General features: G+C 42.4%; 1 protein-coding gene across 3 annotated transcripts in view; it reads left to right on the top strand.

Annotated features, from left to right (window-relative positions):
- map2k4 (mitogen-activated protein kinase kinase 4) overlaps window positions 1-12,158 on the top strand; it is a 77,323-nt gene that overhangs the window by 9,021 nt on the left and 56,144 nt on the right. For 2 of the 3 annotated variants that reach the window (XM_033044082.1, XM_033044081.1), the window contains exon 2: window positions 8,934-9,062. The exons of the other annotated variant lie outside the window; for it this stretch is intronic. In XM_033044082.1, the coding sequence (XP_032899973.1) occupies window positions 8,934-9,062 (129 nt within the window). The remainder of the gene's footprint in view (window positions 1-8,933; window positions 9,063-12,158) is intronic. 3 annotated transcript variants of the gene reach the window in all.

Below are 12,158 nucleotides of genomic sequence, written 5' to 3' on the forward strand. Positions count from 1 at the left end.
CTCTCTCCCCCTCTCTCTCTCTCTCTCTCTCCCTCCCCCCCCCCCCCTCCCCCCCCCCCCCCCCCCCTCTCCCCCTCCCCCTCCTCTCCCCCCCCCCTCCTCTCCCCCCCCCTCCTCTCCCCCCCCCCTCCTCTCTCCCCCCCCCCCCCCCCCCCCCCCCCCCCCCTCCCTCCCCCCCCCCCCTCTCTCTCTCTGCCCCTCCTCTCTCTCTCTCCCCCCCTCCTCTCTCTCCCCCCCCCCCTCCTCTCTCCCCCCCCCCTCCTCTCTCCCCCCCCCTTCCTCTCTCCCCCCCCCCTCCTCTCCCCCCCCCCTCCTCTCTCCCCCCCACTCCTCTCCCCCCCCCTCCTCTCCCCCCCCTCTCCTCTCTCTCCCCCCCCCCCCCCCTCCTCTCTCTCCCCCCCCACTCCCTCTCTCCCCCCCCCCTCTCCTCTCTCTCCCCTCCCCCCCCCCCTCCCTCTCTCCCCCCCCCCTCTCCTCTCTCCCCCCCACTCCCTCCCTCCCCCCCCCCTCCTCTCTCCCCCCCCCACCCTCTCCCCCCCCTCTCCTCTCTCTCCCCCCCACTCCTCTCTCCCCCCCCCCTCCTCTCTCCCTCCCCCCTCTCTCTTCCCCCCTCATCTCTCTCCCCGCTCTCGGCGGCGCCCCTCTCTCTCGGTCCCCTCCTCTCTTACTCTCCCCCCTCTTCCTCTTCCCCCCCCTCTCGTCCCCCCCCTCTCTCTCCCCCCCCTCCACTCTCTCTCCCCCGTCCATCTACCCCCTACGTCTCTCCCCCCCCCCTCTCTCTCGCCCCCCCTCTCTCCCCCCTCCCCCCCCCCTCTCTCCCCCCCTCTCTCTCTCCCCCCTCTCTCCCCCCCCCCCCTCTCTCTCTCCCCCCCTCTCTCTCTCCCCCCCTCTCTCTCCCCCCCCTCTCTGTCCCCCCCTCTCTCTCCCCCCCCTCTCTCTCCCCCCCCTCTCTCTCCCCCTCTCTCTCTCCCCCCCTCTCTCTCCCCCATCACATTATGTTTGAGAATTCAAAATGTGATTTGTGATCTTGTTTATGTCATCATGGAGCTAGAATTTGTTATAATAGTATGACAGTAAAATAGATTAGTTTGAAAGCGGTCATAGTAATGTAAATGCACCATTCAAACTAAATGTTGTATTCACATCACTATTTTATGTTGAAGTTGATGTGATGTGAAGTTGTTAGGTCAGGAGGACCATTAAAGGTGCACTGCACACACTAACACAGTCTAACAGTAACAGGCCAGCAAATCAACACACAAAACATTTTCTAAAAAAAGGTTTTCTTTACTGCAAAAACGTCCAGTATTTTATTTGCAGTTTTTGCTTGCTCCTTTAACATTTTACATAATATTTTACAACAGTACAGCTTGATTATTAAAGCAAGGACAACAATTCTTGATTTAAAAAAAATGTATACACCAATGACCCCAATCATCCCATTCCACCCACTCATTACTCTTGACTCACCAAAAATTATTTCTGAAATATTGGTCATAAATTTTGTGCCAAAATGCTCCAAAATAGGGCTCAGAATGCACCAGAGATCATCTAAAACCCCAGAGCTTTCAGGGCCCTTAAGCGGTCTCTGGAACCCGGACGCGAAGGGCTTCTCACTTGTGATGTGCGCTGCATGCACATTACTACATTTTGTAATCCTGTCATGCCACCCCCCCTTTTTGAAAAGCTTTGTACGGGCCTGTTACACTTATCTCTCTCCCCTGACTCAGTCTAAAGAAGGGTCTCGATACGAAACGTCACCCATTCCTTCTATCCAGATATGCTGCCTTTCCCGCTGAGTTACTCCAGCATTTTGTGTCGATATCTAAGAAAAAGCATATATAGATTGAGGAAAGCATTCATTGGAGTGATATTCTGTTAGTAACTAGAGAACCATGCATTGCTAATGTGATGCCTTGTTACATTTGCTCAGGTTTTGGTTAAAACATGTTGCAAAATATAAGTAGCATGTTTTGTGTAAATAGAGTTTAAAACCATGTCCCAAAGAATGAGTTGTAAAGGCCGATGAGGATAATGAATGGGTTAAATGCAGATACGAGAGTGGAAGTTATTTCTGGCATCCCAATAGGAAGATAAAATGACCTGTGGTATTTTAGTCATGTTATTCTGATGTCTTTCTCAGCTTATGACACTCCTGGTCTTTTATTTTTGATAGTTAGTCTTTCTAACTTTCTACTATGATGTAACCAACAAATTGTCTTCTGAATGGGACTTGTGTAAAGTTATCTTTTGTCAATCTCAAATACGTTGCTCTATAATCGAATAGAATAAACTCTGTAGGCAAGACTGTAGTTCTAAGTCGTAGAATGTATTGTGATGGTAGTGCTTGGCTAAGACCTGAAAGAGTAAAAAAAAAATTGGGAAATTCACAGCGTGTGCAACGCAAAGATATTTGGATATTAAATTGATGTTTATTTTTGAGTCAGTTTAAATATTTCCCTCCATATTTCTCAACTCTTGTGAAGATTCTCTACAAGCTGCATTCCTCTTGCGTGTCTATCAAACTGTTGTTTGTATAATCACAAACAATGAAGAGCTTTCATGTGATTGTCTGATTTTATTTTCCTTGTATCCCTCGTATGCTTGACAGAATGGAAATCACAGGAACGGTGACTATTTTAGTTGGCTTCTCCAGCTTAGTTTTGTGCAGGCACAGAAGGTACATAGCCTTGGGGTCGGCCGTCAGAGACCAGAAATCAATTTTGAGAGTTATGTGCAGTCTTTCTAATTTCCACTACTGCCGTTTTCACAAGTGCTTCTGAAATGCAGTTTCTTAACCCTGACCTATTAGTTTCCTGATGGTTACATAATCAATAAACACATTCCAGTACTTTATCCAAGAGACTATTATTTATTTATGAGCTATCGCAAGGTGTCTTGACATGCAACTGAACCACCGAACATACAACAACTAAACCTGACTTTGACCTTGCCTGGAATGATAATCACTACAACCAAAATGCATGGTTGCTGACTTAATTTTAGAACTTAAAATCAATGAGATCAACTGAAAGCACAGTGAATCAAACGGGGAATCTCTATGCAGCATTTGTAAAATTCATGTATTACAATAGAGCATAGTCTTATTAACTGTCAGGTGCCAATTGCTCTAAATCCAGGTGAGACACCAGTTATACAATTTGTATGACAATTTCTAAAGTAATGCCTTGCTTATTTAAAAAAATTGATCAACGATTAGGTGAAAGTATTCTGACAGCATGGGGATCATGCAAATCAATTAATGGCACTGTATCTGGATTGCAAGTCCTTTATATGAAAGAATTATCTAGGAAAGGAGTAAATGCAGTGCCTTGTTTAAAGGAAGGTTTTCTTTAATGGCAAATATTTTGAAAGCTGACTTCCATCTAGCACGCTGATGTCTGAAGGTGTTGTGGCCTGGATCTGTGTCGAAGGGCATGTACGATTTTCAAGAATCAGAAGAATTAGGATTTTTTAATGTGGATTATGGGATTTGTATAAACTGAATGTTAGCGTCGGACTCACTGTTGTGTGAATTGTTCATCGGGACAAAAAAAGTATACATTTCAAAATTCCATGCCAGAAAGAGTTGATGCCATAAAGAGTATGTAGCATTCTAGGTTAGCTTATAAAGACCAGAGAGACTGGGTTGTGAAAGGTTTGGAGAACCAGTAACTGAGAGAAAACAAAAAACTGCAGTTGCTGAAATCTGAAACAAAAAACGAATTGCTGGAAACTCCTCCCTAGCTCAGAAAACTGTAAAGCCTTTATTTTTCCTATAGTTCCGAGACAGGATTATTGATCCAAAGTGTTAAATAATTTCTTGCCATTGCTGCTTGATAGATTGAGTTCTGCCAGCATTTCTAATTTTGTTTTGCAACTAAGAGAAGATTAATTTTTTTAAATCATATACCAGGCCATAAAGGAAAAAATAAATGCAGATGACTAATGCGGTAAAATTGTTGCATGCATGCTCCCAGTGAAAGGGATGGTGGAAAAAACTCTTGTGTTGATTCTGATGCACTATACGTGAGTGTGTCACAATGTGTGCAGATTGTCTTTAGGCTGATTAAATTTAACCTGTGCCTTTCATTGAGAAAGTTAGGTTTGGCCATTCTGGTAGAGGATTCTCTGACAAGCTGCATTCTGTGCAAGGTGAATAAGCTAGTGACGTTGATTCCCTTTGACTTCAAATCTATTTGTTTTGGACAGTGGAAAATGTACTTGCAGTTCTGGGAGAAACAATGGTTCCTAATGTTTTAACCATTTAGACAATCTGCCATTTGACTGAAAGTGACCAGTAGGTAACAGTGTACAGCCTTTGAACATCCTTGGAATTTCCGTACTACAGCAAGTTTACAGAGAGGACTGGGCCATCATTTGATTCGATACATAGTCTCGATGGACATGTATTTATATTGGTTTACCATCAAGACTATTTTCAGAGAAAGATTTTTTTAAAGTAGATTGATGATCTTTGCCAGTTTTGAGAACAGAATCCTCAAGTAGATTTCAGCTGCCCATCTGATTTCACGTATGCATTCAACTCTTGAAATTAGCAATTTTAAAATGTTAATTGTTACCTAAGCATTTTTGTACAAACAATTCGGGCATTCTTTCCACTTTGAACTACATCATTGGGCCTCTGCTTAAAGAAAATCAAACATGCTATCATAAGCTGCAAGAAACGAAAGGGAAAAACGAAAGGGATCTCCCTCCCATTCCGAATCCGACCTTTCGATCCTGGGGCTTCTCCAAGGATCCACCGGAAATTGGAGGAGCAGCACCTCATATTCCGCTTGGGCAGTTTACATCCCAACGGCATGAACATTGACTTCTCCAATTTCCGGTAGCCCTTATTGTCTCCTCCTCTTCTTAGCTCTCCCTCAGCCCTCTGGCTCCTCCTCTTCCTTTCTTCTTCCCACAACCCCCCCCCCCCCACCCTACATCAGTCTGAAGAAGGGTTTCGGCCCGAAACGTTGCCTATTTCCTTCGCTCCATAGATGCTGCCACTCCTGCTGAGTTTCTCTAGCATTTTTGTCAACCTGAAGATCATATTCCTTTTGATAGATGAAGGCTATCATTTGGAATTCTGAAGAAATGTAAGATTGATAAATGAAGTATGCATTTGTTCAGCATATAGCTATTCATTTGTTATCAATCTAACTTCTGTTAAATGCATTATTGCGATTGAAAAGTAATTTGTATCATTTCAGTTGCATTGTCTGTTATATGGGAAATTGATTTGTTGAGGTTTTAGTTCATGTAAAGCTTAGGAGAAAATTAAATATTTGGAGACTGACAATTTATTTTCTCAGTACAGGTGCACAACCTTTTATCCGAAAGCCTTGGGACCAGACACTTTTTGTAATTCAGAATTTGTCGGATTCGGAATGGAAATTTTTTAGCGTAGATTTTAATGGCTGGCTCAGTGGTAGAGTGCTCGGCTCATATCCGCAAGGTCGCGAGTTTGCGCCTTGATCCCGGCAGTTACTCGGTCGCGAGTTTGAGTCTTCAATGTAGTTTTTTCTTGCAGAATAAATGTTTGTATGAAATGCAGTGTAGGAGAGGTGTACTGACTGTGTGGGCAGAACTTTGGAAGTGATTGCCCACCAGTCTAAAAAGCCGCTGTGTCTCCCTGTCCCTGGGATAGCAGGGGGGCGATCAAACAGCACAATACCCCCCTCCCCCTCCAACTCCAGAGGAATCCGCTCCCCGATGGGCCGTTACGGCGACAAGTGGCAGTTTGCCCACAGCCCGAGCTGCGCGACCCCAAGAACAAGACGTACCTTGCACACCATCAGCTTCTGCCCCTACGTGTTCCTCTGGAGTTGGAGCGGGGCTGGGCTGGAGTTGCTGCTGGCTGTGGGTCTCTGGGATCTCCGTGCTTGCAGTGGGCCTGGGGGTCGGTGTCCCGTTGGCCCTGACGTCTCCGGCCACCCCCCTGGACTGGAGCTGAGACTGGGAACTGTACCGCCCTTGCCCCCTCCCTCTGCAACTGCAAACAACCCCACTCTCCTGCAAGGGCGGTACAGTTCCCGGAGGATGGCAGGTGGCCGGAGACGTCAGGACCAACAGGAACCCGCTCCCCGATGGGCCCTACGACGCCCCGAGCTGCGCCCCGTCATCCGCAACCCAGGTTCCTCTGTAGTTGGAGCAGGGCTGGGCTGGGCTGCTGTTGGCTGTGGGTCTCTGGGATCTCCATGCTTGCAGTGGGCCTGGGGGTCGGTGTCCCGATGAGGGGGTGCAGCTTGGGGAATGGCTTCTGGTGGTCCTGACGTCTCCGGCCAGTTTGCAGTTTTCCTCTGGAGTTGGAACGGGGCTGGGCTGCTGCTGGCTGTGGGTCTCTGGGATCTCCGTGCTTGCAGTGGGCCTGGGGGTCGGTGTCCCGTTGGTCCTGACGTCTCCGGTGACTGGCACTGACCTGCTGTCATCGCCGACGTGAAGACAGTGCAAAGCCCCCGCGCCGGTGCAATGAGCGGGGAGCTGGAGAGGGGAGGGAAGGGGTCACACACATGGCCGGGAAGCAGAGGGGTGTAGGTGAGGTGAAACTGAAGGGAGCGACAATCTGCTGCTGCCTGCCCGCTGAGTTAAAAAGTTCCCACGCAAGACTCACGATACACTGTGTATCGTGAGTCTACCGTGGGAACTTTTTAACTCAGCGGGCAGGCAGCAGCATATTGTCAATTATTAACCCTCCCGCGCAATATACCCTCACCTTCTCTTTTATGAATGGGGATTTAGTTCCCCTTTCTTCGAGGACCGACCGGAGGTTCCGCTGTCACCTCTGCGGGCCGCCCTCAGTGAACGTTTTCAAGGACCTTTCTTCAAGGACCGAAAAAATGTCCGCTATTCGGAGGTTTTCGTTATTTGGATCTTCGGATAAAAGGTTGTGCACCTGTACTTTGCTGGAGCATTTCATGTTGACTTCAATGGGAATTTTCAATCTTGAGCTTCTTGAAAGATAAGACCTCTTTTCAGCTAGATTTTGCAAAGGGTGATGAAGCCGAATTTTAGTTAAAAATATAAGAAGATATTAAATTGGCTTCTGGGCTAGCTTACAGCTTATATTTATTGTCAAATTAGGCTTGCCTCAGGTTGCGGTGTGTGAGATAATAAATCCTATAACATTGTCTCCCAAGTGACAAGCAGAGAGGAGAAGCTAGAGAGATCTCTTTGAAGTAAGATGCCGTAAACCAAATGGCCAATGTTATGGGGGAGGAGGCGAGAAAGGAAGAGAGAAACAGCTAGTCATATCTGTGAAGTAAGATGCCATAAACCAAATGGCCTATGTTTATGAGGAACCAAATGACAGCGAGGAAGCAGCGAAAGAGCTAGGGTGATCTCTGTGAAGATAAAATGGCATTATCCAAATGGCCAATGTTTATGAAGGACGAGAGAGGAACCAGGGAAGTAGAAAGATAAAATGTCGTAAACCAAATGGCCAATGTTATCTTGTAACGTGTAAACAAAAGGCCTTTGATGTGATGCATTCTGTGGAAACATTTTCCTGTACCTCTGACCATGACTAATGTCTGTGAAATGTGCTAAGGGGACAAAAAAACCCTATTTAAGGCAATGTAATTCTGTTGTTCAGAGAGGTGGACGGAGGACGGTCAAGTGTCTGTAATGGTCACTTGACTGGAGTTCTCCCTCCCTTCCATCGGCCGATAATAAGTAAAGTTGTGAACTGGTCTACCAAACAGTTTGTGTGGTGTCTGTTTATTAAGAAGCGAACCTGGTTTAGTAGTTGTAAAAGTAGCTTTTTCAAGGGCATTATTTTCCAAAACTACATGCAGGTTTTACATAATGTTCGTGGATCTGCATGTTTAAATTGGGTTGATTTACTCTGTAAACTCGCTGATTGAGCTAGAGTTAAACTGTGTAATTGTACCCTTGCTTCATCATCATCATAACTTACATTAATATTCATCTTTATCACAGAAAATGTCTTGTGGTACTTCAGAAACATGAGGAAATGCGATGAACTCCAAAGCGGCAATTTAGCTGAGTTAATAAAAGCTGAGATGCTTCAGATAACTAAAGATTAATTTTGTTGTATGACTCGGCAAGAATGGACAGAGGTCATAAATTTAAGAAAACATCTTTTAAAATAATTTAATGATGGCTAGAAACAAGCCAGAAATGAGGAAGAATTTTCCAGAAAATGGTTTCTGATTACATGCAGGCCAATGCTGGGAAGAGGAGAGTTGGGTGGATGATAAGTGAATGAGGTTGGGTGAGTGAGGTCAAAATGATTTATGTAAAGATCATTCAACGGACCAAGTTTATAGTGGAGCCAATGTACAGACTAAGGCAGATGATTTTATAGTGCATAAGTTTGTATTTATGATGGCTGGTGGGGTGAACGCTTTGCAAACAATAAAAAAAAAACTAAATTTTGGGCTTCATAGTGACATTTTGGACAAGTTTATCGATTAATTAATCAAAATGATCTTAGCTGCCTTGCTGTTTGGTTTACTTATGAATAAAAAATACTATGTAATTAAGAAGCTTATAGCAGATCCTATAAAACTCAATGACTTTGCAATCAAGGTTTGTAAAAATGTAAATTGCACTTTGACGTTATAATGTTCTTGCTGTGGATTTGCATTTCCATCTACCATAAATGTGGCCCAAGGCCATGGAGATGTTCCATGGTTTGACAATACCCATCTTTAAAAGCATGTTGCATCATCCCATCATGTGAGTCTCCTAATCCCTATGTTGTGCAGTGTTCCCTCAGTACCATTTAATGGTGGAGCATTTTGCTTGAGATGCAATTAACTTGTTAATTTGTCCAATGAAGGAAGTTTCCTTTGTATTTTCTGTATACAGCTGCAATTATGAAAAAGTAGGTATCCTGTTTGTCTCCCTTGGAAGGTAATGGTATCCCATCTATTACATGTTTTTATATTTTACTGTTTTAACAGAATTGAAACACAGGAATCTCAAACAGAAGCCCTTCCTCAGTCCAGACCAAGAACCTGAGGGGAGGCGGGTGGGAAAGTTGGTTTGTGGAGGAGAACTTCATTCCAAAAATGAGGACTACTGCGCTTTTGGTAAATGACCTGCATTATCTTATCGCTTATTGCTCTGCTTCAGTTAATGTAAGGTCACTGAATCTCTCAAGGTGATTGATTCATGACAGGATGTGACTAAATGGGAGTTCTAATAGAGGGAAAAAAAACGTAACTCTGCATTTTAATTAATGGATAAGTACAAATATGAGAACTAGTGGATGGAGTAAATGGCAATAAACATGTAGTCATATTCCTCTCAATCATCTATAAATGATTTGATGCACAGTGGGGAACAAGTTATTTATATTTTAATGTTGCAAGTTTTTGATTTTTGGAAGTATGAGACAAGTATCAGAATTTTCAGGTTTAACTTTTGAAATGAAATATAGAAACAAAGAAAATAGGTGCAGGAGTTGGCCATTTGGCCCTTCGAGCCAGCACCGCCATTCAATGTGATCATGGCTGATCATCCACAATCAGTACCCGTTCCTGCCTTCTCCCCATATCCCTTGATTCCGCTAGCCCAAAGAGCTCTATCTAACTCTCTTTTGATTGCATCCAGTGAATCGACCTCCTCTGCCTTCTGAGGCAGAGAATTCCACAAATTCACAACTCTGGGTGAAAAAGTTTATCATCTCAGTTCTAAATGGCCCACCCCTTAATTCTTAAACTGTGACCCCTGGTTCTAGACTCCCCCAACATCGGGAACATGTTTCCTGCATCTAGCTTGTCCAATCGCTTAATGATTTTATATGTTTCTATAAGATACCCTCTCATCCTTCTAAATTCCAGTGAATACAAGCCCAGTCGTTCCATTCTTTCATGGTAGTTGGGATAAAAGAGGAAAGAATCCTTGATGCTTGGAGATCACTTAATGAATTAAAAAATATCATTGCAACTCTTCTCGTGGTAGGGGTATTAAGTTTGAAACTACATAAAGGGAAGATGCATTAGTTCTGAATATAATAGGTTTTGAGCTTGTATAAGTGTGATTTTGTCAGAGAAATTTAAATGTGCATTTATTAATGTTAACATATGTGACACAAACATTTAAATTGCTTATTGAATGTTGGTATTTGTTTTGCGAGCGATGTCATGATTGAAAACGGAAGTGATGTTACAGTTATATAGACAAAAATACTCTGATTATATTCCACTTAAAGTAGTGCTTCAGTTTTGCCATATTGTTTGAATGCTTCAGTGACAACTATGTTTAATTTCTTTGGGCACGAAGATGGGAGTCAAATCCAAAAATGTAAATGAAGGTTAGGTAGGTTTGCAAATATATTTATTCTGCAATAGGTTTTGTTCTTTCTTGTCAATCTAAAGTCGTAGGAGACACCACCGCAGGAGTATCTCATTTGTTGTGGCAATGGTTAGTTCCTAAATGTCAAATGTCAGTTTAATGTTGGTGTGAAATGAAAAACCTAATGATGGAAATGTATCTTAAGCACTGTTCTGCTGAATCCATGTATAGTTCATTGACTTTTTAAGGGTAATACTAACATTGAATTTAAATTTCCTCGCACTGCATTAGCATTGGCAGTAATGTATCAACCTACTGTATCAACTGAAGCCATTTATTACTATTAACAAAGTATCAGTTCTCCAACTAAACTAGACATGGTGAAAGGAAAGCCAGAATTTAAATTGAGAACATGTGATTGAAAGTCTTCCTTTTCCTGTAGCAGCTGTTTATGCTTGTAATTGATGCATCACACTTGCAGTTGTTGACAATGATTTTGCTCCTTGCTACTTGGTTGTGAAATATTTCTAGTTTGTTTACTCTGCACTTGACTTACCTGTCAGGTGACGGGCATAAGAATTTCATTGTTTTATTTCGGGAGATACGACAATAAACACTCTTGATGCTCTCTATTTTAAGAATATTAAAATGTTATCTTTTATGAGCTCTTTTTTAAAAATGTGATTGATTTTGTAAGATGTTATGTGGTTGTCCTATTGGAATACATGAAAGCATGAAATTGTCAGTGTCAGAGATACTGATTTTGGCAATATCAAAACTGGACATATTTTGATTTGTGTGGATTGACATTCTACCTTGTAAAATGCAGTGACTATGTTAAGGTTGGTGTTTTTTAGATCAGAATTTCATGCAATTTTTAAATTGACCAACTTTACAGTAACCTGTAAATCAAGAATGAAGATTGGAAATATTGGGAAAAGTTCATCACTGTTTTTTTTTAAACGGGGTTTAATATGTATTTCAGACTTTTCCTGAAAATGAATTGAATATTCACTTGTCTAAAATTAAATAATAGTCAGTTTAGCCTGTGTGATATGACATTATTCCAGACTACAGATTGTACAACCTGTCTAAATGTCTACTTGAATTTGGGCTGCTTCAAATAAGACAATTCTATTCAAAGCAATTAAAAAATATATATATATATATATATATAATGGTATTGGTTGCTGACTCCAAGATGATACTGGCTCTGCACGTTTCTTCAGATTTTTTTAGTAATTGCTTCAATTGTAAATTAACTGAATAAAGTGTTTCAGTTGTCATAAATGTGCACAAAAATATAGTGAAGTCAATCAACTGTTCAAGGTAGATGGAATGAGGTAGGAGTTGGCTATCTTAATATGGTGACCTAAATTATATAACTTGCACTATGGTGCAACCAATGTTTGAAGCATTCAGCATCATTTTCTTCTTTTCAATTAGATCCCTATGGCAATAAAACCTAGTACTTAAAATACTTTGGTCACAGCCTTATTAGCCCATCTATCTACTGTGTGATGTATATATTTATTCTCTCAGATTATTTTGCTTCGCTGTCACATTTACGTTATTACTTTCAAGTTGCATGCTGTCTTTCTTTGCAGTAAAATACTATACCTTGCTTTTAACATTAGAAATATTGTCAATTCAAGAAAATTATCATTGTCTCAATTTGTTTCAGTACCACCACACTTTCTTCCTTTGCCCACAATTATTTACCACCACTCTATTGTGCATTCAATTTGAAGCTCATTCTGTAACTTTGCATGCTATAATTCCATTCATTAATGGAATGAATCAATGGCAACTTTTTGTCAGGGTTTACCGGAGCCTAGGCATAATTGCTATCGCCACCTCAAAACATTTTTCATAGGTTGGTTTAGCTA

Source organism: Amblyraja radiata, chromosome 26 (assembly GCF_010909765.2).
Source record: "Amblyraja radiata isolate CabotCenter1 chromosome 26, sAmbRad1.1.pri, whole genome shotgun sequence".
In the NCBI taxonomy this organism is placed as follows: Eukaryota; Metazoa; Chordata; class Chondrichthyes; order Rajiformes; family Rajidae; genus Amblyraja; species Amblyraja radiata.